Source organism: Mustela putorius, unplaced genomic scaffold, assembly GCF_011764305.1.
Source record: "Mustela putorius furo isolate JIRA1106 unplaced genomic scaffold, ASM1176430v1.1 tig00003962_pilon_pilon_pilon, whole genome shotgun sequence".
In the NCBI taxonomy this organism is placed as follows: Eukaryota; Metazoa; Chordata; class Mammalia; order Carnivora; family Mustelidae; genus Mustela; species Mustela putorius.
Window position 1 is genome coordinate 3,267,220 of NW_025422106.1, and position 22,603 is coordinate 3,289,822.

At 49.8% G+C, this 22,603-nt stretch overlaps 1 protein-coding gene across 2 annotated transcripts in view; it reads left to right on the plus strand.

Moving 5' to 3' along the window:
* Positions 1-228: 228 nt before the first annotated feature.
* The window catches only part of IGF2BP1 (insulin like growth factor 2 mRNA binding protein 1), a 49,055-nt gene continuing 26,680 nt past the window's right edge, over positions 229-22,603 (plus strand). The window contains exons 1-2 of one of the 2 annotated variants that reach the window (XM_045070166.1): positions 229-755; positions 1,967-2,027. In XM_045070166.1, coding sequence (XP_044926101.1) covers positions 581-755; positions 1,967-2,027 — 236 coding nt within the window. In that variant the 5' untranslated portion in view covers positions 229-580. The remainder of the gene's footprint in view (positions 756-1,966; positions 2,028-22,603) is intronic. The other variant, XM_045070165.1, reaches the window with a different exon arrangement.

Here is a 22,603-nt window from a genome sequence, read left to right on the forward strand (position 1 = left end):
GGGGGCAAGGAGAGCTTCGGGAACGCATCCCCCCCACCGCGCTGTCCACCCCCCCGCCCCCGGGGGTGAGTTGAATGTCTTTCCCCCCAACACCCCCAGGCTGGAGACTGGTGGGCTTGGCCGGGCCGGAGGGCCGATGGGCCCAGAGGCGTCGGGGGTCTTCCCGAGCAGGGTGGGTGGGGGCTTTCACCACGTGGCTTCGCCTTTTTTTTTTTTTTTTCCGCTCCATTTTTTTTCAAGTCGATTTTATTTAGAGGCGGCGCCAGGGCGGCCGCGGAGAAACGTGACACACCAGCCCGCTCGGAGGGGTTTCGGACAGAAGGGAAGGAGCCGCGCCGCGTCGTCCGCCTCCCAGCGCGCCGCGGGCACTTCTCCCGGGCCTCCCCGAACTCTCCCGCGACCTCTGCGCGCCCTCAGGCCGCCCTCCCCGCCGCGGGCTCCGGACAACTTCAGGGGTGGGGTGCGAAGAAAGTTTGCGGCTGCTGCCTCCGGCCTCCCGCCTCTCGGCCTAGGAGGCTCGCCGCCCGCGCCCGCCTGCTCGGCCTTGCCAGGGACCGCGTCCCGCCCCGAGACCGCCACCATGAACAAGCTGTACATCGGCAACCTCAACGAGAGCGTGACCCCCGCGGACTTGGAGAAAGTGTTTGCGGAGCACAAGATCTCCTACAGCGGCCAGTTCTTGGTCAAATCCGGCTATGCCTTCGTGGACTGCCCCGACGAGCACTGGGCGATGAAGGCCATCGAAACTTTCTCCGGTAAGAGTGCACCCACCCCCCGGAAAAGCCACAACGAAATCCCCGAACAACGGAGACCCGCTCCTCTTCTCTCCTTGCCCGCCAACTCGTCGCGCTCCGGCCTGCGGGGCTTTTGGCCTCGGCATCGACCCTCCGCCCACCTCCTTCGACGCCCCCTCCGTTCCCCCCCACTCGTCCCTCGCGCGGAAATATCCCGGATCCCCTCACCCCTTCCTCCCAGCCCCAGAGCAGAAGCTGGAGGCTTTAGTAAGGTCGCCCCTACCCCCCACCGACGGGGCGGGGGCCCCATTGGCAGTGTGTGTGTGGGTCCCCACTCAGGCGGCGCCCCGTCTGGGGCCTTATTTCCACGCCCGCCCCTCCCTATCCGAGGCTGGACCCCCTCTTCCTGGGACCCCTTGCCCCCCAGCGCCAGCACCCCCGGCTCCCCTTCCTCCGCCCTAGGCCTTTCCTGGCGGGGAAGAGGTCCCCCCGCTCCGTCCCCGATGTCCCGGGTGCCCAGGGGGAACTGCAGCCTTCGGGCAGGGCTGGAGAGGAAGGGGGTCCCGCCTCCCGCCCAGGGCCTGGGCTTGAGCCATTTTGATTTGAAAGTGGGGCGTGAGCGGGGTGGCGCGGCGGCGGCGGCGGCGCCGGGTCGCCATGCTGCTTCCCGAGACGCCCAGGCTGGGCCGAGAGGCGCGCGCCGCGGCCGCCGGGGACCCTCCCCGCGGGGCCCGGCTCCGCTCCCCCAGGGCCTCTGCTCGCCACCGGCCCCGACAGGTGAGCGCCCCGCCGCCCCGAGCCCTGCTCTGCGGCTCGGCAGAAAACTAAAGTTTCATCTTGCACCCCTCCCCCGCAACACACTTTGGGAGCAACGGGGAGCCCTTTCTCTCCCGGCCCCAGCTCCCCACCTCTGGGAGCCGAGTAGGCAGCCCATACACCAGAAGCTCTGGTCGCCCCATTCCCAGATCGGGCTCCCGGAGCGATCCACTACACCACTACCCTCAGTGAGAGAACGGAACAAAACGAAAATTAACAAAACACAATAACGAATTTATAGATTCCACCATTCCCAGAGCGACCGTTTCGCGTCTGGCCACGGAACCCACTGCCTGGATTCCTAGGCAGATCTCCGATCCCAGTAACTCCTGAATTGCCCTCTTCGCCCTTTTCCTACCCCACACTCGTTCCAGTTCTTACATTGCCTCTTTCTTTTCTTTTTTTTTAATCTTTAGGGAAAGTCGAATTGCAAGGAAAACGCCTAGAGATTGAACACTCGGTCCCCAAAAAACAAAGGTAGGAAAGGGCTCTTTGAGAAGGGAGGCAACCTGGGGGCGCTTAGAGGCTGTGTGAAGGGGTCCATAGTGTCTCCAGTGGAAGAAACCCATTACTGGCCTTCCCACCCCCAACTCCGGATGTTGGGGGCAGGGAGGGAAGATTGGCTAAGATCTTGTAATGGGTGGTTTACAGCTTGTAAAAAATAAGCCGGGGCTGGGGTGGGCTGAGAGATGGTATTTGGAGAAGGAAAAGGGAAAAATCAATAGAAGAGAAACCTTGTGGAGTTTGTTCAAGGTGTGTGTGGGGCCGTTTTTGTGGGGAAGCTAAAATCTTTGAAGAGTTCCAACTCCTGGACATTTCTACAACTTCTAGCAGGGCTCCTTTTCTCCCCCCACCCATTCTTTAGCATAATTCTTAAGTGGATTGGGGGGGGGTGTCCCCTTCGACTTCCTTGGGGAAGTGGAATGAGTTCCTGCCTCCAAAAGAATTCCCTTAGGGTTGTGCTTTATGGATATTTCTGCAACAGGCAAGGGCATTTTTCCCCCCAGATCCCTACCTCTAGTCCCGTACATTACAGTTTTCCCTTCCCAACTGGATTTTGCAAAGAATATGTTTTGGCTGTGCTATCCTTTCCAGCACCCCCCCCCCCCACCCTCACTCCTTCGGTCCATTGTTACAAGGGGACCATCTGGGGTGAGAGCTTTGTGTTCAGGCTGTGAGCTGGGGCTCTTTGGAGGGTCTAGAACTCCCTGGATGAATAGTGAGAGAGAGAGAGAGAAAGTGTGTGTGTGTGTGTGTGTGTGTCCCCCAATACCTTTCTATTCTTAATTAAGCAAAGTGGGGTACCTCTATCATGTTATCCCCAAATCTGATTTATGGTGGATTTCAGATCTTTCATTGATCTCTGGCTGGGAAGTATAGGGGCAGAGCCTTTTTGCTTTCTCAAATCTGACTTGAACCATATTGACAGTGTAGAATTTTCCCTCCTGTTGCAGCCCCCAGGAACTCTTTGATCTTCTTGTTCCTCCCTCCCCTCCCTAGGTGTGTTCTCCCCCTCATCTCAACTGGAAACTTGCTGCATTTAGAATAATCCTGGCCTTTTCTGGGTAGGAAGGTGGAGGTGGGTGGCTCTGTATGGTTATTTTATTTTATTTTGTTGAGCCTGTGAAGTTTTAACTATAAAGTTTAAATGAGATAAAAATCTGTTCAGTGGGTTCAGCTTAAGATATTTTAAGTAACTGAGAACTGTTGTATCTATAGATGATCAATATGGCTTGTAACTATGTTTATAGAGGCTGTGATTTAACGTCAAGTACTTCAAATACTCTTATTGGAAAGTCAATTAGAGTTAGGAGTAAAGAGGCAATAAAATCGGAGGGAAGAAAAAAAGTCTTATTTATTATTTGGAAACATTTCCTGGAGATGGGACTCGTGAAACATACTGAAACCAGTAGATTTATTGAGGAGATTGTGGATATTTGAACTGAAAGCTGAGTGTTTGAAACATGTTGCTGAGAAATGTCCAGAATAACTGGAATTCTGACATCTGTGGCGTTTTTTTTTTCCCCTTTTGCTCTTATGGATGGTTTAAATTTTAAAGGGAATGAAGTGAAAGCAAGAGAAATAGCAAAATGTGATGAAATGGGACCCAAAACATTTATATTTTAATTTCCATGGTGTTCTGTATTTATGGATCTTTCCCCCTAAGCCATCTGCTTGCTTTCAAGTCATTTTCAGGCTCCTTCTTGTTCCCTCCAAAATGCATTACTTAGGGCGCTTTTGAGTTGGGGAGGGGGTGGGATATGTGAGAAGAGGGGGGTACAAAATCTTCCTTTCCACATCCATATTAAATTCCACCTTTTATGTGCGCTCCCCCTCCCTAAAATTTTTTTGCGTACACTGAGTCAGTTGTGTGTGTGTGTGGGGTGGTTAAGAAGGCACTTCATTTTTCTAGACTGAATCAATTTTTGAAGTTTTAGGATTTAAAAAAAGAGTTTGTTTTCATGAAGTAAGTTTGCTCTATCATTTTGTGCTCTTTGAAGGAAGCATTTTTGTGGTATGTGTTTTTAGTCTGTCTGAAAACTATTTTTTCACTTGGTCTGTTACTGGCTTTTTCAATCTCATGGATGTATAGAACAGGAACTAGTTAATTAACTATGACTGATATATTTTGAGCAAAATGAACGACTGTGCATATGTATTTTGTATATATATACCCTTGTTTTCACTGTTTAAAAAAATAGAAAAGAAGTAACTTATTGATACACTCAGTTCCACATGAGTTATGACTTTAAACATTTCTAAGAGATTCATAAAAATCTAACAACCTAAGTGTTCCTGTTTTTTGTTTGGTTGTATTTTAGAGGGGGGAGGCAAACAAAAGGTAATATTAACAGTGGTTACCTTGGCATCCTCTGATTTTGAAGTATTCATTTATTTTGTTCTAACTTTGTATCTCTTTGATATAATTTGTACCTTTTTAAGAATCCAAGAGACTGAGCATTATGCATTTAAGCTGAAAACATTAATTTGAAATTTTAAAAGGTATGATACTAAATTTCTCCCACCTTCCCAAACCCTCTCTTAGACAGTGTTGGAATTTGGGCCAGCATTTTGGCTTTTTATTGAGAACTTAACATATATTCACTGTCAATATTAGGACAATGGAGAAAAGCCAAAAGCCTTCTTTAAAACAGTTGTGGAAGGGGTTTGTACTTGTGTTTTATTTTGAGAGGCATAAGAGTAGTTAAGGTAAGGGGGGGTCCCATTTTAGACTTGTTTATTTTAAGAATTGACTTGCTTTTTAAAGGAATTAAACTTTTGTTTCATTTGCCACTGTGTGCACCTTTTTCTAGAGGAATGTGACCTAAAGATAGCATACCTACTGTCAACTGCTGTCATCAAAGTAAAAGGTGTTGCTGTTAAGAAAAAAATGCAAGAGATGTACTGCATTTCTGTGCATGAAATGTGTTTGACTTAAAAGACTGATTTTCTTAGGCAGGTTAATGGTGGTTCTTTTCTCTAAGCTAACTTAAAACGAGGTGGACTAAACACTTTACCTTAAGTTTTCCAAGTATTTAAAAAAAAAAATTGGTGTCAGAGCCATAGAAGAGTGAGAACTCTCCAAGTGTTTAAGTTTATTCTGATTATACAGTTTTAATTTCCTAAAGTTAACAACTTTGAAAATCTGTGTGAAGGGATGTATTGTAAGTGGCAAAAATATTATTTTTAATTTTAAGTGATTTGCTCTGAAGTAATTGGATCACTAAATGTTTTCAAAACAAGCAAAAAGATTCTGCCTTCAGAAATGGACTTGTCTTTAATGAAAACTGTTCCTAGGGGCTGAAAATGAATTATAAGAAGGGGGGTTAAGAAGCAAGGGAATGTCTTAAAAATAAAACAACAAAGGAGTAAAAAATACTAGAGTGGGAGAATTTTTAGGCACTTTTTCTTTAGTGATTGTAGTTGAAAGATACATCTGACCTGTAAAGTCAGTAAGAGTAAAGTAGAAACAGTTTAATGACACTTTGAGTAAAAGTTTTTGTATTAGGTTAGTTTTTTTTGCCTTTCAATAAAAAAAATAGTTGATTCTTATATTTTTCTGCACTGTTTGGAAGGAAGGTGGAAATCAGTTCACTCATCTTCATTTCCACCTAGAAAGTAGATCCTACAAATTCATAAATTTATGTTTTCTTCACTGCTAGCAAATCCCTTAACTTGTTTTCATTAAGTGCACAGTATTTCAAGATGCTTTCCTAAAGGACAGTGGTATTTTGACATCCATTGGAAGAGTGGTAGGTTTCTAGAACCCTTTATTTTCTGACCCAAAGTAGAAAGAGGAAAATTTTACCCTAATGCTTTCTCAGATGGAAAACTTTGGGGGAGAGAAGGGGAAGAAATCTATCCATCACTAATTCATTCAAAGTATAATTAACTGTTCCAAATGTAAAGTTTTAATGGTACAGCTTTTGGTGGAAAAGGAGCAAAACATCATTATGTTTTAGAAATAAAATCCATGACATTAGTCTTTGAAAGAATGTTGATTCAAGGGTTCTGAAGCTTCTAATCTTTTAAAATTACCTTAATGTATGTCATTTGAATCTATTTTATGGGTTTGGCTACTTTTAAGGCTTATTTTTTTTAAGGGTTTTGTCTAAACTTCAGTGTGTAATAGCGAGTTGAGACCACTGAGATAGGCGAGTAAATATACGACTTTAAAATATTTTTTAAGATTTCAGATCTGGTTTAGTTGAGTGAAAGGGGGAAGACCAGCAAGTGCTGTGTGAGACTTGGGGATGTTTTTGCTGAAGATAGACATTGGTTATCTCTCTGTTGGTGGTGACGGCAGTGGTGGTGGTGTTGTCATTAGAGTAAATGTATGAACCAAAGGCGTTTGAAGAACAGACATTTTGCCAGCTGTTAGGGTTTGAATTCCGTCTTGTTCGCTCTCCATCCTCTTGAAAGATTCTTAAAATGTAGCTTTTAATGCCTTCCAGAAAGTGCAGCTTAGAATTTGGGATGGGAGTGTTAGGGAGAGAAAAGAGGAGGAAAAAAGCAGCAGGGGAGACGGGAGAGATCAGACGAGTTAGTCCTGGGTTGGAAATTCCAGACGGGGGAGAAAAGAGAGAGATGGGGGTTGGGGTGGAATTCCCGCTTCCCTTTTAAAGAGAAGCGGCTGGAGGCGCACTGCGACCCGCGCGGGAGAGGGGGTCGCAGACAGCAGCTTTGGAAGACGGGTGGGAGACTGGGCGTAGGGCAAGGCTCCTGCTGCTGTCGGAGTTGCCCCTTTTCAAAAAGCAGAGAAAGTTCGCGGCGACCCTGGAGGCGCTTCCTGCAGTGCCCTCGCCCGCCCGGCCGCCCTGCCCCTTCCCGGCCCGCTGTGGCCCCCCGCGGCCCCGCAGTCTCGGCCGGCTCCGCGCGCGCCCCCGCGCCCCTCGGCGCCCCCCCCCGCCCGCAGGGCTGCCTTTCTCCGGGTCCCCGAGACCCCCGGCCGCGGCGCGCGGGCAGACAGCCTCGCCCCCGTCCCGGTCCCGAGAGCCCCAGATTCCCGACTTCGCCCAGGGACCCCCAGATTCCAGACCTCGCCCACGTGGAGCGTTCCCCGGCTGCGAGCGCAGCCCCCTTGCAGCGCCCCGGCTGCCTAAAGACCTTTGCATTCGAAGGCTAAAGCTAAAGGAAAATGGAGGTGGCATAGTGGTCGCCCTCTCTCTCCCAGGATCCGAGGCCCCTTGGCAACGGGGCACAGAGCTGCAAGAGTTAACAGGGTCCAGTAATCTTTAGAGAATGGCCTCTCACCACGTCCCGAAGGCGGACTGAAACAATAACAGGGGGAATCATAGCCAGAGGTTCTGGGGTGGGTTTCATTCGTGTTTTAAAAGAGGCACAACAGGTCCTCCGGTGGGCCACTGACTGGGCTTGGAAGACTTTTCTCCGGGTCCCAGCCAGTGTTTGACTCCTAGTGAACATCAGATTTGCACACTAGTTACACCTGTCCCGAGCACATTTCCTCTCCTCGCCCACACCTTTTAAGATGCCTGTCAAAAGCAAAGAAAAGGTCTCAAAAAACGGGCACTGGAGAGAGTGCATGCTCTTTTAGTTACTGATAAAAGTTTGATAAGGTTAGCAAAAGATGGGGGGGGCATCTGTGATAAGCTGCCATTGCAGGGAACGCTCTGCAGGCAGGAAGCCGCTCAGCCCCCAGTGTGCTAACTCCATTCCCATAGAAGAGTGCAGATGTCCTCTCAAATTTTGTTCAGAGGGGACTGTGGGATTTCTTTCTTTCTTTTTTTTTTTTTTTAAGTGAGTGGGAGGGGTCATCCTGGTACTGAACAGGCTGAGCCAGCTTTGTAAGGCCTGTTTGCAGCTAGTAGGTTTGCAATAAATAGTGGAAGAATGAAGGTAGAACAGGCTGGAACAAGCTTTTACCCTAATCACAGACCACTGAATACAATGTATGTGGATTACAGGAGAAAAGTGGGTCTGCACCTCATTTTAATACAGTTGGAGAAAACCTGATTGGAAAACACTGAAATGTGACAGTATACAGAACATTCCCCGCGGCTCCCCCCCCCCCCCCCCCCCCCCCCCCCCCCCCCCCCCCCCCCCGCCGCCCAGGAATGCAGTCCTATCACAGAAGTCCAGTCTTCAGGATTTGATGTTCCGGTTGTACGGCAGGGAGCACAGGGCATGGTGTGAAGCACTGGTAAACTGCTTTTAAATGAAATACAGAGCAAACACCTGGCTGATGAGATGAATTTTTGACTGGTATGTCAAGGTGTTCGGAGGACCTTTCTAGACAAATGTGATGATCAGACAAGCGGCATTTTGGTGGCTAAAGGCACATGAGAGACCTGTCGGGATGGATGGATGTGGATTTTGCTCATAGTTTAGGGGAGGGGTGTGGAACCTCTGTTTTGAGATGAGACAGGAGAAGTGGAGGATCTCGTTCCCACGCCTTGTCTGTTCCGTGGATTCTCATCAGCCCTCTCGATAGTTCTGTAGGAAAAGAGGGTGAGGGAAACCTTCAGTTTTCATTCATTTTGAGTTAGTTTCAGTTGAAAAATTAGTCCTTCATCCAGATGTTTTGACCACTTGCGGTGGAAAATGTTAAGTCTGAGGGAAATTTGATTGGGTAGTTGAGTTGATTGGATGTAGTTAGAATCTCCAAGAGGAGAAATCAGGATTCAGGGAAAAACTGTTCCGTGTAAAGGTCGTTTGTGGGGTCTGAGTTCTTTGGCAGCAGGAACTGGGTGGACAGGAATCATTCTGAACTCCTGATGCTCAAGGAGAGAGGAAACCCCATGCGGTCAGGGTCTTCTGACCTACCCTCGATGCCTCCTCCTACCCTCTTCAGGACTATGCAGGAAGGGGCTCTCAGGATAGCTCAGTATTTAAAAATAAGAACTTTGGAGCCAGGCAGTGACTGAACCTGTAGAAGTTAATCTTCTTGAGCCTCGATTTCTGTAACTGAACTGGTGTTATTACACATTAACTATTATTATTGCTATTATTTGTTGTAGATAGAGACCTCGCTGCCTCCTGTCTTGGGACTGCGGCAGCTTGGGGCATGTATCTAAGGCAGTCGGCAGGCCGTTGATCTGTCTGTGCTTCTGGCATGTGTATGACATGGAACGGTGATGGACAGGCATACGGAAAGGGACTTATGTGTAGGGTCCTCGGGTAACCTGCATGCTGAAAGGAAGAGCCACCTTTTGGGAGAGGGAGATGAAGCTTACCAGGGCAGTGCCCCCAGATCCCTTGCGCTATGGACCCCATCCCGTCAGACAAGAGACTGCAAGCGTGCTGGAAAATGCTACTCCTTTTCCTCAGGGAGGAAGGGGCCATATACTCCACTGTCGCTGCCATGAACCCAGGCTAGAGGAGATTTCGTAATTGGGGGCTACTGTCAAAGGTGCATGTAGGGTAGGGACATTGGTGAGAGAGGAACCATCTTAATTCTGCAGATGAGGTTAAGTATGGTAAGGAATCGGGATGAAGGGGACTGTGAGTCCTTGCGGGTCAGAGGAAGGAAGAAATGAGAGCAGCTTCCCCCACCTGGTGGGAGATGGGCATGTTTGCCTTGATGTTCAGCTCTTGGTAAGCTCACAAAGAAGCCTTTCAGGAGTTGGGGCTCCCTGGATGCCCAGGAAGCGACTGCATACATTGTTCCTTTTCCTGTGCCCTTGTGGAGGGCACAGCCCCAGTGGCGTCACTTTCCCTGGCCCCCTGGACTGGAAAGAGAGCCCATCTGGCTGTCCACTTCTTCTCTTTGGGCCTCTCTGCTGAAAGGGTGTGCACACCCCCACTGGCACAGACCGATTGCCCCCTTCGAAATCTCAGTCTAGGGACTGCGGACTGAACCTTCTTCCATGGGGTGGGGAGAGGAAAGGCTTCCAATCCGGATGTGGCTTTTGGCCATTTAACAGGCTTGTGACTTTAATCAGTTACTATAAAGGGTTTTACAATTAGTTTATGGGGAATGATGTGTGTTGCCTCTCTTCTGGAGTGGCATCTGGGATTGCTTGGGGCTCCTCAGCTTCCCATGAGGTATTCTGGAGATGAAGAGGACAAAATGAGGGGCGACAGGAACTAACGTGGGGGTTGGCGGGTGGAGTAAACTTGGTGAGGATGTCTGTTCCAGGCTAGAAATATTTATTCTCTACTTCCTCCTCCAGGTCTCTAAGTTTCTTGGGAGGAGAAGTCTGACTGTAATAGAGCAGTTGGCTTGGGCAGGATTTGGAGACGACCCTAAATTAAAGAGTAGAGATGCTCCTTCGTAGACCCGGCTGTTTGGTGGCTGCAGGCAGTGTGCTCTGAGCAGGGACTAGACAGGATGTTGGCTTGGAGGGGGGACAGCAGTGTTCAGAAGATCCTCCCTTGACTCCTTATGTCGAGTATCCACAGCAGCAACTTTCTGTTGATGTAAAAGAAGGGAAAATGTGGCTCACTGGGGTTATTTTATCTAGAGGGTTTTCCTGCCTGTGGTCATTACCATTTGATTGAAAGCTGCTGCTGCTGGCTTTTTAGAATCCGGTAGAGGGATACCTGTCCAGAATAAGCCAGGGGCAGGCAGGTGGGATACGATGGCCTTCACAAACCTCCTAGGTCTCTGTGAGATAATCTTCCTTTTGCTTTCCTCCGCTTGTTCCTTGCTGACTATCTTGAATGAGTAGTTTGCTAAATTTAAACTTCTAACTAGAGGAAGAATGGAGCCTGAGCCGAGACAGGCTCTCTTCAAAACATCCCATGGTCAGCAACTTTAGCGTGTGTGTGAGGGGGGGTGTGTGGGGGGGTTGACAGTCAGACATTAGCCATTTTTGCAGAGGGGGAGAGATTTTAAAAATAACATATTTATAACCAGTTTCCACGTAAGAAAATATTTAACAAGATGGGACAGATTGCTACAATTGCTAGCATTTTGCTGTGAAGTTTGGTTATCTCTCCGAGTGTGTCCGCTCACTTAACGCATGTGGGCATTCATTCACCCGGTTGAACATGTCCCAGAGTCTACGGCCTCTGCCGGGGTCAGAAATACAATGAGAGACAAGGGAAAGGCTCGTCTTAGAGTGGAGATGGGAGGAAATACAACTTCTCGGTTCATTTTCCTCTAGGAGCTTTTAGATTTTTCACTTGCTCCTTAGTATTTTAAGAGAATTTTAAATTAAAAAAAGCCATTTGTTTATCTGTCTGCTTACTTATTCATAAGATTTTAAAATTTTTATATATATATATATATTTTGTTTTTTGTTTTTAAAGATTTTATTTGTTTATTTGACAGAGAGAGACACTCAAGTAGGGAGAGAGATCACAAGCAGGCAGAGAGGCAGGCAGAGAGAGAGGGAGAAGCAGGCTCCCCGCCAAGGAGAGAGCCCGATGTGGGGCTCGATCCCAGGACCCTGGGATCATGACTTGGGCTGAAGGCAGAGGCTTAGCCCACTGAGCCACCCAGGCGCCCCTCAATTTTTATATTTTAAAAAAGATTTTTATTTATTTATTTATTTATTTGACAGACATAGATCACAAGTAGGCAGAGAGGCAGGCAGAGAGAGAGAGAAAGAGGGAGGGAAGCAGGCTCCCCGCTGAGCAGGGAGCCTGATGTGGGGCTCGATCCCAGGACCCCAGGACCCCAGGATCATGACCTGAGCTGAAGGCAGAGGCTTAACCCACTGAGCCACCCAGGCACCCCTATAAGTTCTTTTTTTTTTTTTTTTTTAAAGATTTTATTTATTTGACACAGAGATCACAAGTAGGCATAGAGAGAGGGGGAAGCAGGCTCCCTGCTGAGCAGAGAGCCCGCCATGGGGCTCAATCCCAGGACCCTAAGATCATGATCCAAGCTGAAGGCAGAGGCTTTAACCCACTGAGCCACCCAGGTGCCCCCCCCCCCATAAGATTTTATTTTTAAGTAATCGCTATGCCCAACCTGGGGCTTGAATGGAACCCCAAGGTAGAGCTGAGTGCTCTTCGCAGTGAGCCAGCCAGGCACCCCTAAGTTAAAAATTTTAAGGATTTTAAAATTTCAGTTAATCAATGAACTCTTAAATATCTAAATTTTACGTGGTGAGGCATACATACCGTGACATTGACCGCCATAAGCGTGAAGAGCTCTGCTCCATTATGGAGAACATTCATGCTGTCACCCAGCCAGCACCTGCCTTGTCTCTAGAACTCTCTCCATCCTGCGGGACTGGAACTGTACCCAGTAAACTCCCCATCTCAAACCATTGCCAGTTTAGCTTTTTCCTCCATGGTGGTCACCTCTTCATCCTTCCATAAATATGGGAGTTTTTGCCTGACCCCTCTCTTGCCATTAACACTAATTATTTGCACCGCTGGGTCTTTTTCAGAGTGGGGGAGAGAGACAAGGGTTGAGAGAGGGAGCTGCACTAGAGAGGTGTGAGATAAAAATCTGTGCCCTTGGGCATTTTCACTTTAGATCCAGGAAGAGCTCTGTGGGACTGCAGAGGCCAAGAGACCATGTATTAAAATGGGAGGTACACAACCTCAGGGACTAAAATAGAGGAGGGAAGCTTTGAGGGAGTTAGCTAAGCTGTGTTTTGGAGGATAGGCAGACAAAATAGGGGTGGATTAAGGAGAGCGTGATGGATTGACAGGGAGAGATGTTCATCTAGAAGAGCGGGGTGGCATTGTAGTGAGACAGTCGGGCAGGTGGGGAGGATACCCCTGTTTATTTCCCTTATAGAGCATCGTCTTGGCTCCAGAGCTCTGTTGGAGGTGACTCAGGTCTAAAGATGGGCACTTACCGAGTATCTCATCTCATCTAAGCACTGTTGCCTCAGTCCTCATAGAGAGTCTTGTGCAAGGGACTTCCTTCTGCAGAAGAAGCTGAAGCTGAGAGGGTCGAGAGACTTAGCCAGGGTCCGCACGTGACTTGGTGGTGGCGCTGGGATTCAAACCCACGCCTTTCCACTTCTAAGGCTGAGCTCTCTTCGGAGGTGGGAACAGGTGATTCTCTAACGTTCAAAGGAATTGAATCTTATCTTGAGCTTTTCTGGGGGGAGAGCGTAAGTAAGGTTAGCAAATAAAAACACGCCCAACACGAATTTCAACCTGTCCTGAGCCTCCTCCTTTCCCAGGTGTTTCATACCTGCTTTAGCATTTTATTTTCCTCACACTGTTGGGATTTTCAGGCAATTTTCAGTAGTTAAAAAAAAAAAACCCAGAAAATTCTCCTCTTTTCTGGGCAGCTAAGGTGGGAAATGGGGACGCTGCTTTTAGAACGAAAAAGACCTTGCGGAGAGCTGAGTGAAATGGAGGACTTGAGTGGGGTTAAAGTTCGGGTATCAGTCTCAGCTTGCTGTTTCCCCGGATGGGTAAACTGTGGGATCCAGGGTCCCTATCTTTTCCTGGGCCTCATTTGCTCATCTGCAACATCCCCTTCTCCAGAAACCCCATGAAATGAGCTAAGTATTTTGAGCATTCTGGTAGGCACCAGGGCTACAGCCTTTGGCTGGTATCCCCCCACTCTGTTTGCGTCAACCCCATGAAACATGGGAGGCTTGAGGGGAGGGGTGAGATGCTTCCCCCCCCCCCACCTCCCAGCAGGAAGGGACAGAGAATTCACCTATGTTGCAAGCCTACAGAATCATAAGTCATAGCTTAGGTATGTTTTTGAGGATCAAGAACCCAGGTACCTTCTTCCCCCCACCCCCCAAGCAGGAGGAGCAGGCAGGCTTCATGGTAGAGCCACGTTTGCTGGCCAGTGTCACCTTGGGTTAGTCACTTAACTTCTCTGAGCCAGTTTTTGTTTGTTTGTTTGTTTGTTTTGTTTGTTTTTTTGAACTGCAGAATGGAAATAAATATTCTCATTCTTTGGGGATTCAGAGGCTCAAATCAACCTCTTGTCGCTGTTTTAGGTTCATGGAAGTTGGAGGTGTAAAGAACGACTTTGTAAAGCCCGTGCAAAATAAGATTATCATTAACTGATGACACCCCGAGAGGGCAGACAAAGAAGGTCCTTCTCACCCCCAGACTAATGCCCTACTGCGCATGGGGAGTGGAGAGGAGTCTTCGATTGTAACTTTTCTGAGGAGGCTCCCAGAACGCCCCGGGAAGAGGGTCTTTTTTTCTTCAGGCCCGGAAGGCCTTCGCGATCCGTGCCCCCAGCCCACTCCCGGGCCTCAGTTCCTGCCTTCTCAGTGGGAGGCCTCCCTGGCCGGGTCCTGCCTCCTCCCCGCAGCCCGGCCGAGGTCTCTAAGGAATGCCGCCTCCCGGGCCATTTTCTCCCCTCCTGCTTCTGCGGCCCCACTTCCAGCCCTCTCCTGGCCCCCTACCCCCAACCGGTTCCCACTTAAATGCTTGCAGGCCTGTTTGCAGGCGGGAAGCCCCCTCCCCCACAGGACCACCTCAGTCACAGCCCTGACCACAGGGAGGTCGGGTCTGGATTTACTAAAGGACCCCGGAGGGGGAGCCTGCCCCTCGCTGGCTGCCTGGCTCGCTCATGGGGTCGGGTTTCGGCCGGTGGCTCTGGAGAGAGAGACAAAGGGCAAAGTCCTGTCCCCACCCCCACCCGGCAGCCCGGGGGCGCTTCTCCCCTCCCCCTCTGGGCCCCGCGGGGGAGCCGAGGGCCCCCTGGGCCGGGCGGGACCGGCTCTCACCGAGCCGGGTACCGAGGGGGTTCTGGCGGCAGAACATTCTAGACTGCGGCGGGCGGTGGGGGTGTGTGTGGGGGGCATCGGATGCCGACGCGGCCCACCCAGCGGCTGGGGTGGGAGGCCGCGTGCTCAGCTTTCCCTGGGCGAGGTGAGGGGCTGGGGGAAGGGGCCGCCCGCGTGGGGCGCAGGCCCGGCGACGCCAGCGCGGCCGCTCAGCTGCTCAGGCCTTCTCAATTGCCTGTTCATGAGGGCTCCCCTCCTCCCCCCAGCTGCTGCCAGCCCTCCCCCACCCTCAGCTGCTGCCGCCCTTCCCAGGCACCTCTTTCTCCTCCGTTGCCCTGCCTGCCCCTGCTTTGGCGGCCCTCCGGGCCAGGGCCTGCCACCCTGGGGCTCCTGGCCGGTCTGAGACCTTGCTGGCTGCACCATCTTGGAAGGTGCATGTGCAACTCCTGGCCGCCATCCCTGGGCTGGGGAAGAGAGACCTCCCATAAGGACATCTGTGCCTGCCTCAAGGCTGGGCACAACTCGGGATGGGTGTTCACGTTGGAGGAGAGTTGTTCTGATAACTGCCCACCCCAGTGGGAAGAGATAAACAGCAACCTCCCCCAGCAGGTCTTGAGGAGGTTTAGCCTCATGCGGGAGGGACACAGCCAGCACTCCTTCCTACTGGTAGGATGATCAGTTATTGTTTTTAATGTACACTGGGATACATTGGCGGCCCTTCACAGGGCCCTGCCCATTCCAACAATTATGCTAAGTCCCATAGGTGCATTTTCTCTGTGGGGAATGGAGTTGCTGAAGCCTGATTTCTCTTGAGGCTGGTCTAGTTTCCTTATCCTTGCTTCTGAGAGCTCCACAGTAAAATCCTGTCTTGAACTGGGCTCTCCAAGCTTGCCATTCCCTCTTGAGGGAGAGACTCAGCCTTTCTGTTTTTGAGGTGTGCCCACGATGTTTTCCACTGAGCACCAGTTCTGCCTTTCAGCCAGGTCTGTGGGTCCCAGAGGGCCAGACCTTTTGGTTCTCAACCTTTCTGGAGAAACGCTAACATCTCTATTGTTGGGGGGTGGGGGGGATGGTGGTGAGAGTTCAGCCAACATCTCTGAAGAGCTTTGGACAGGAATACTCTTTCTAGCCCCCTTCTGCCTTTTCCTCTCAGAGTATTACCCCCCTCCTCCACAAGTGAAGATGCTGGAAAGGCTTCTCACTGCCAGTCCGAGAAGGATGGCGAATAATGTCTGCAACGGTTCATTTCTGATCCCACACTGTTGCCGCCTCCACCGGGAAGGCTTGGCTGCTCATGCTGGGTCACCTTTTTATCACTTACTTGTCTCCACAAATTAGGTTTATTCTGAAGGCTTTTCCACACGTCCCCATACTCCAATTCTCCTTCCTCCCACTTCACCCTGCAGAGCTCCCATGGCCAGGTCCCACTCTGAGGAGCCACTCCGGTGAAAGCACAGGTCGAGGGAGAGAGCAAGGTGGCGTGAGGGAGAGACCGTCGGCCAACTTGAGATTTTTCTGTAAAGAGCTGCACTGTCTCAGAGCTTCTGTTTTGGCTTCCTCTCTGGCGCTGCCCAGATGGGCAAGGAAAAAAAAAAAAAGCGTGAGCTGTCTTGTCAATCCGTTCATTTCTGAGATGAGTGAACAGAACGAAGTCTACATCGTCGAGGTTTGCTTGCACACACCGGTGAGAGCCGTCCTGCTCCATGTCCGACGTTCCCCCTCCTTGCCTCTCCCCAAACTTACAGGAAATCTTGCAAGAGTTGTTGGTGACTATCCTTTTAGGCTGCTAACAGTTCTGACAATCATCCAGCCGTATTATAGTCTAGTTAGCTCTTGTGTGAGTTCAACCCTGTGCCCAAATTAGAGCCGCATGCAGTAAAAGCCAGTTGGCGCGCACTTAGCCGTACAGAATATGGGCATTTTTCCTGCTGCTGACATCGGGGCTCTACAAGCTTCTGCTGTGTTAACGCTTCTTGTCAGAGGGAAAGCAGGGTTTGGTGGAGAGATGAGCATACACCGGCTTGGGAGGAAAACTGGGTTCTGGTTGTACGTTAGCGTTGTCAAGGCTCTTTACCTCTTCTCGGAGCCCTGTGTTTCTCCAGCCCTCGGACGAAGGTGACTGTTGGGAGACCTCTCAGGCTCGAGGGGCTTACCCCTTGCCAGCCTCAGTGTAGGAATCTGATTTCCTGCAACTGGAACTTGCTTGTGCTGGGTTCATGTGTGTGGGCATGCACATGTGCGCACGTAGCCTTAGTCATGTAAGAAGCCGAGCGACCCACCCCCCCACCTGCTTCCCTGCTTCTAGGTAGGCTGGGAGCGTATTAAATATGATACAAAGCCTTCCAAAGGTGTGTGTGTCAGGGGGGCGGTATATACTTCATTCCGGAGTCTTTCCTGGAGATTTGATTTTCCTTTCTGCTTGTCCCCAGCATTATTAGCACAGGAGTCTGAGCACACATGGGACAGTGCACGGGTGCTACATGCCTTTAAAAGACCATGTTCACGGGACCACAGATGTTTCGCAGCGGTGTCGCTGCCTTCCAGTTGCCCCTCCTAACACCCTAGCGTTCACCTGGGCGCTTGAGTCTGCGCTGCCTACTCCCGTACCTTTCTGTAGGTTCATGTTTTCCTTTCCAGCCCCTACCCTGCCCATCAGCCCACCCGACAGCCCGCCTGTCTGGCTGCCCTGCCTCTGGATCAGCCTGGCACAGAGCCCTGGGCATTGGGCCAGCTCCTCCTCCCCTCTCCGGCCCCGCCCCCTTTCTCAGCTCCTGCCATGCCCGGAGCGTGCCAGGTCCGCCCCCTTCGGAGGCTTCCCTGGACAGTTATTTTTTCATCCTTTCCACTCTAAGGGATAAGGAGGCAGGGTGGTGGGGGGAGGGAGGGCAGGATCAGTGGTACTCTTAGGGAAAAGGCTGATGTTGATACTTCAGGGCATGTTAGATGCGTGACTTCCAGCTGGAAAAAACTGGGAGGAAGGCCAGGCTCGGGAGGGTGCTTCTCCTCCATCAGCTGCGGGGAACTCTCTTGTTGAAGAGTCAACAGGATCACCCACTTGTAAAGGGATGCAGTGGACAGCCCCCCTCTACCCCCCAGTTAACCTTGTCTAGTCCCTTCTCTCATCTCCAACCAAATGGGGTCCCCTACTGGACTGTCAGCTCCTTGAGAGCAGGAGGCACGCTTGTCTCCATCACTTTATGCTCTGCATTTTAGCACAGTGGGCAGTCCTGTCCAGTACGAGGACATTGACAGCTGCATATGTAAGTTTCTTTTTTTTTCTTAGATTCTTTTTTTAAATTTTTGAAATTTCCTAATAGCCATGTCAGAAAAGAGGGAAAACAATGTAAAAGATTAATTCTAAAATTAACTGGGAAATTCAGAGCATTATTATTTTTTAAAAATTTTTTTGAAGATTTTATTTATTTATTTATTTATTTGACAGAGAGAGAGAGAGAGACATAGATCACATGTAGGCAGAGAGGCAGGCAGAGAGAGAGAGAGAGAAAGAAGCAGGCTCCCTGCTGAGCAGAGAGCCTGATGTGGGACTCTATCCCAGGACCCTGAGATCATGACCTGAGCTGAAGGCAGAGGCTTTAACCCACTGAGCCACCCAGGAGCCCCCCCCCCCGTTTTTTAAAAGATTTTTATTTTATTTGACAGACGGAAATGGCAAGTAGGCAGAAAGGCAGGCAGAGAGAGCGGAAGGGAAGCAGGCTCCCCGCCGAGGAGAGAGCCTGATGCCAGGGTTGATCCCAGGACCCTGGGATCATGACCTGAGCTGAAAGCAGAGGCTTTAATCCACCGAGCCACTCAGGTGCCCCAATTCAGAGTATTATTAATTCAGCATGTAATCAGTGTAATGATGAGGTTTGATTTTGGTGGGGAGGGGGTACAAAGTCGTAAGGAATCCGGTGTGCAGTATTTTATACTTAGAGCCTATTCCAGTTCAGATGCTAAGTTTTCATGGGAAACATTCAACCAGCATTTTATAATTTATTTATTTATAAAGATTTTGTTTATTTGGGAGAGACAGAGTGTGCAAGTGCGTGCGCTGGAGCTGGGGAGAGGGTTGCAGAGGGAGAGGGAGAGAGAATCCCAAGTGGACTGTGTTGAGCATGGAGCCCAATCCCAAGACTCCGAGACTGGGACGTGAGCCGAGATGTAGAGTGAGACGCTCCGCTGACCGAGCCAGCAGGGGCCCACGAACAGCATTTAGATTTCACAAATTTTACAGAAACTTTGATGCAAGTCATGGTCGTGAGTTTGTGGATGAGAAGGAAAAGCAACCTTTGTGGCTCGCTCTTGCCAGACAGCCAGTAACTACAATCTCCGGCCACCTCCCCAGCCAGGCTTGTGTTCTCATCGTCTTGGCTTAGTTTCTTCCCAGCTTTTTGAGGAGCTGTCTGCAGGCTTGAGCCAGGACTGGGGCATCCTTGGGATGAAGTTCCATGTGAAGATGTGTGGGAGGATGTCTTCACTGTGGACTTATGGAAGGATTCTGAAGTCTCCATGAACTCCTGAGATCTTGACACTGTTTGCGGAATGTTGGCACTTCTCTGGTGTAGAGTGTTTTTAGCTTTTATCACATTCCTGGGGGGATGGAGTATCGACAAAGGTGTATGTGTGTGAGAGGGTGTTAATTACCTCTTATTTAAGGGGCACCTGGGTGGCTCCATTGGTTAAGCGTCTGCCTTTGGCTCAGATCATGGTCCTAGGGTTCTAGGATCGAGCCCCGTGTGGTGCGGTGCTCCCTGTTCAGCGGAGAGCCTGCTTCTCTCTCTCCCTCTGTCTGCTGCTCCCCCTGCTTGTGTACTCTTTCTGTCCAATAAATAAATAAAACCTTTAAAAGAAAAAAAAAAGAACCACTTATTTAAGACCATTAAGGCCATAGAAAATTCCTCAGATTAAGAAAGCCTTTTCCTATAGGTAGACAGGGTTGATCCCTGCTGGGAACACAAGCCCTTGTAAAACAGACCAGTCCTGGTCCTTATTTCCTACATGTGAGAAACTGAGGTCCAGAGGGTTGAAGGTTGGACTTGTCCAAGGCCACACAGCCTGCTAGGCAGAAAATCACAGCCTGGGGGAGGGCTGGAGGTGAAGGATCTCATCTGGAAATCCCGGTTTAATCCTGGTTCTCAGCCGAGATGAAAGTCCAGGTTTGACTCTGGATCAGGGGCCAGGTTTGACAAGATTTCCAAAACTTGTTGCTACTTCCCTCCTACTCCTCCCACCTTCTGCTGGTTTAGGCCACCTGGGTTTAAAGGAACTTCTCCTTTCAGGGGAGGGTGAGATCCCTACCTCTTGCCCCGTGGGGATGGAAAAAGGAATAGAACACTCCCTGGGGCAGGTTTCAGCCATTGTTCAGGAGACCTGGAGTCCTTGTACTTCCTGTGCCTCCTGCCCTGTGGGGAGGCCCCCATTCTGAAGGCTGTCCTTAGTGTATCTGCTCCTCTCTGCCCTGGACCCCGGGCCTCTGCCCCTTCCAGTCCCCCGCAGGCTCATCATGGAGGCTTGCATTCTTGGTCATACAACCCCAACCAGAAAACCTCGTTAGATCCATTAATTTGGAATCTGCTATGACTTTAAAACTGGCTAACCCGGAGCAATTTGAAAAAAGTTTTAGGGGCCCCTGGGTGGCTCAGTTACTTAAGCATCTGACTCTTGGTCTCAGCCCACAGTCCTGGGTTTGAGCCCCACTTAGAACAATTTTAATGATGAAAAAAAAGTATACAAGCGAAGAAGTATGAAGTATAATGTAATAAGTCTCCGATGTACCCATCACCTAGCTTTAGAAATACCAACTCATATCGAGCCGATGTTTATTTTTTCTTCACCCTCTGATTATTTTGCTGCAAATCCTGGGCACCTTATTATTTTTTAAAGATTTAATTAATTAATTTATTTGACAGAGACAAGGAGGCAGAGAGAGGCAGGCAGAAAGAGAGGAGGAAGCAGGCTCCCCGCTGAGCAGAGCTCCCTGGGCATCTTATTTTATCTGTAGTTGTTTGTCTCTCTTTTTAAGTTTTTGTTTATTTGTCAGGGAGAGAGAGAGAGAGAGAGAGAGAGATAGAACGTGCGGGTGCTCAAGCAGGTGGAGCGAGGGAGCCTGATGCGGGATTGGATCCCAGGATCCTGGGATCATGGCCTGAGCTGAAGGCGGACACTTAACTGACTGAGCCACCCAGGGTCCCTATCTCTCTCTCTCTTTTTTTTTTTTTTGGAAATAAAAGAAGTTCAGGAGTGCCTGGGTGGCTCAATCAGTTAGGTTATCTGACTCTTGATCTCAGCTGAGTTCCTGACCTCAGGGTCGAGGGTTCAAGACCTGTGTTGGGCTCCACACTGGGCATGGAGCCTACTTAAAAAAATAAGAACTTACAAAGTCATGGATTTTAATTAACAGTGTTATCCAGTATCTAATCGGTGTTCAATATGCGGTATAGAATCACTTCACCCACTTAAGGGAGAAGTTAAAATGAGCTTATGGAATTACAGGTGGGACATTTTGATTTATTGGAGAATAGTACCCGCTTAGCCAGGCCCGCTGTTCACTATGTTGTATGAAATTTTTTTTTTAAAGATCTTATTTATTTATTGACAGGGAGCGGGGAGGGAGAAGCAGGCTTCCTGGTGATCAGAGGTCATGACCTGAGCCAAAGGCAAGTGCTCAATGACTGAGCCACCCAGGCACCCCTGTTGTATGAATTCTGAATATTTTTTTCTTTAAAGATTTTTAAAAATTATTTTATTAGGGAGAGTTTATAACTGAGAGCACAAGCAGGGGGAGCAGCAGAGAGAAAAGGGAGAAGCAGACTCCCCACTGAGCAGAGCCCAACTTGGGGTTCAGTTCCAGGATCCTGAGATCATGACCTGAGCCGAAGGCAACCGCTTGACCGGCTGAGCCACCCAGGCGCCCCAGATTCTGAATATTTTTGGTTGTCCTTTGGCCAGACTTGGCTAAGTTTTGGCAGAGGCTTTTTGTCTCCTTTTTTCCATCAAAATAGCAGCATGGGACAGCACACAGAGTCTGGAATCAGACAAGATTTGAGTTCCAAGCCTGACTAGGCTTTTAGTAGTAGCTGTGTGCTTGGCAGAAATACTCACTCTCCATTCTCAGGGTCCTGGTCTGTAAAATGGAGCCATGGACCCCACCCTCACGGGTAATGAGGGTCTTCTAGCAAGCGATGAATTTCAGCTTGGCGTCTTTTAAGCATTCCTCAAATGCTGGCCCTTCCCTAATTGACTTGTTTTCCTTCCCAGTCTAAGTCAGTGACACTTCTCTGAAAAGGTGAAAAGGATGAGAACTTCCTTCCCAGGGAGAACTCCCAACCACATCCTTTTCCGGGTGTCCGGTTCCTGTGCTTTCGGAAATTCTTGGTTTTGCTCCTTAACTCCTTACGCAGTTGCATGGGTGCTCTCTCCCTCTGTTCTCTGCTGAAATCTTCCCCAGGGCTTGAGAAAAATGGTCACTTGGTCTCTGTGGCTTTCATGGCCCCCCACCCCACCCCCACTCCCTCCTCCCCCAGCATTGGAGAGGTGGGTCCCCTGTGGTTCCTCTGTCCTGGGAGCCGCCCCAGGGCTTGGTAACTTGCCCTTCAGGTCAAGGCAAGCAAAGAGGTCAGAAGCCACAGGGCGTTGGCACCCAGGGAAGGAATTAGGTTGGTGAAACCATTGCCTTCGTTGCCAGGGGCTATCACGCAACAGATTTATCAGCTCCTGGGTGCTGGGGTGTGCTTCGTGAACCTCTAGGTATTCTCTTGCTTTTTCTGAATGAGGGGTGTTGGGGTTTGGGCCCTCCAGGCTCCGCTCAGAGTAGAGGGCCCTATTACCTGGAGGGCAGAGGTACTGCTCAGCTCTAGTGGAGGCTGGTGCACTGGAGTGTGGAGTGGGGCCCTGGGCCGTGCCAGGACCCTTTAGTCGTTGGGGGAGGCAGGGGACTGGGACTGGAGGCGCTGGTATTTCCCACTGTTGCCCCAGCAG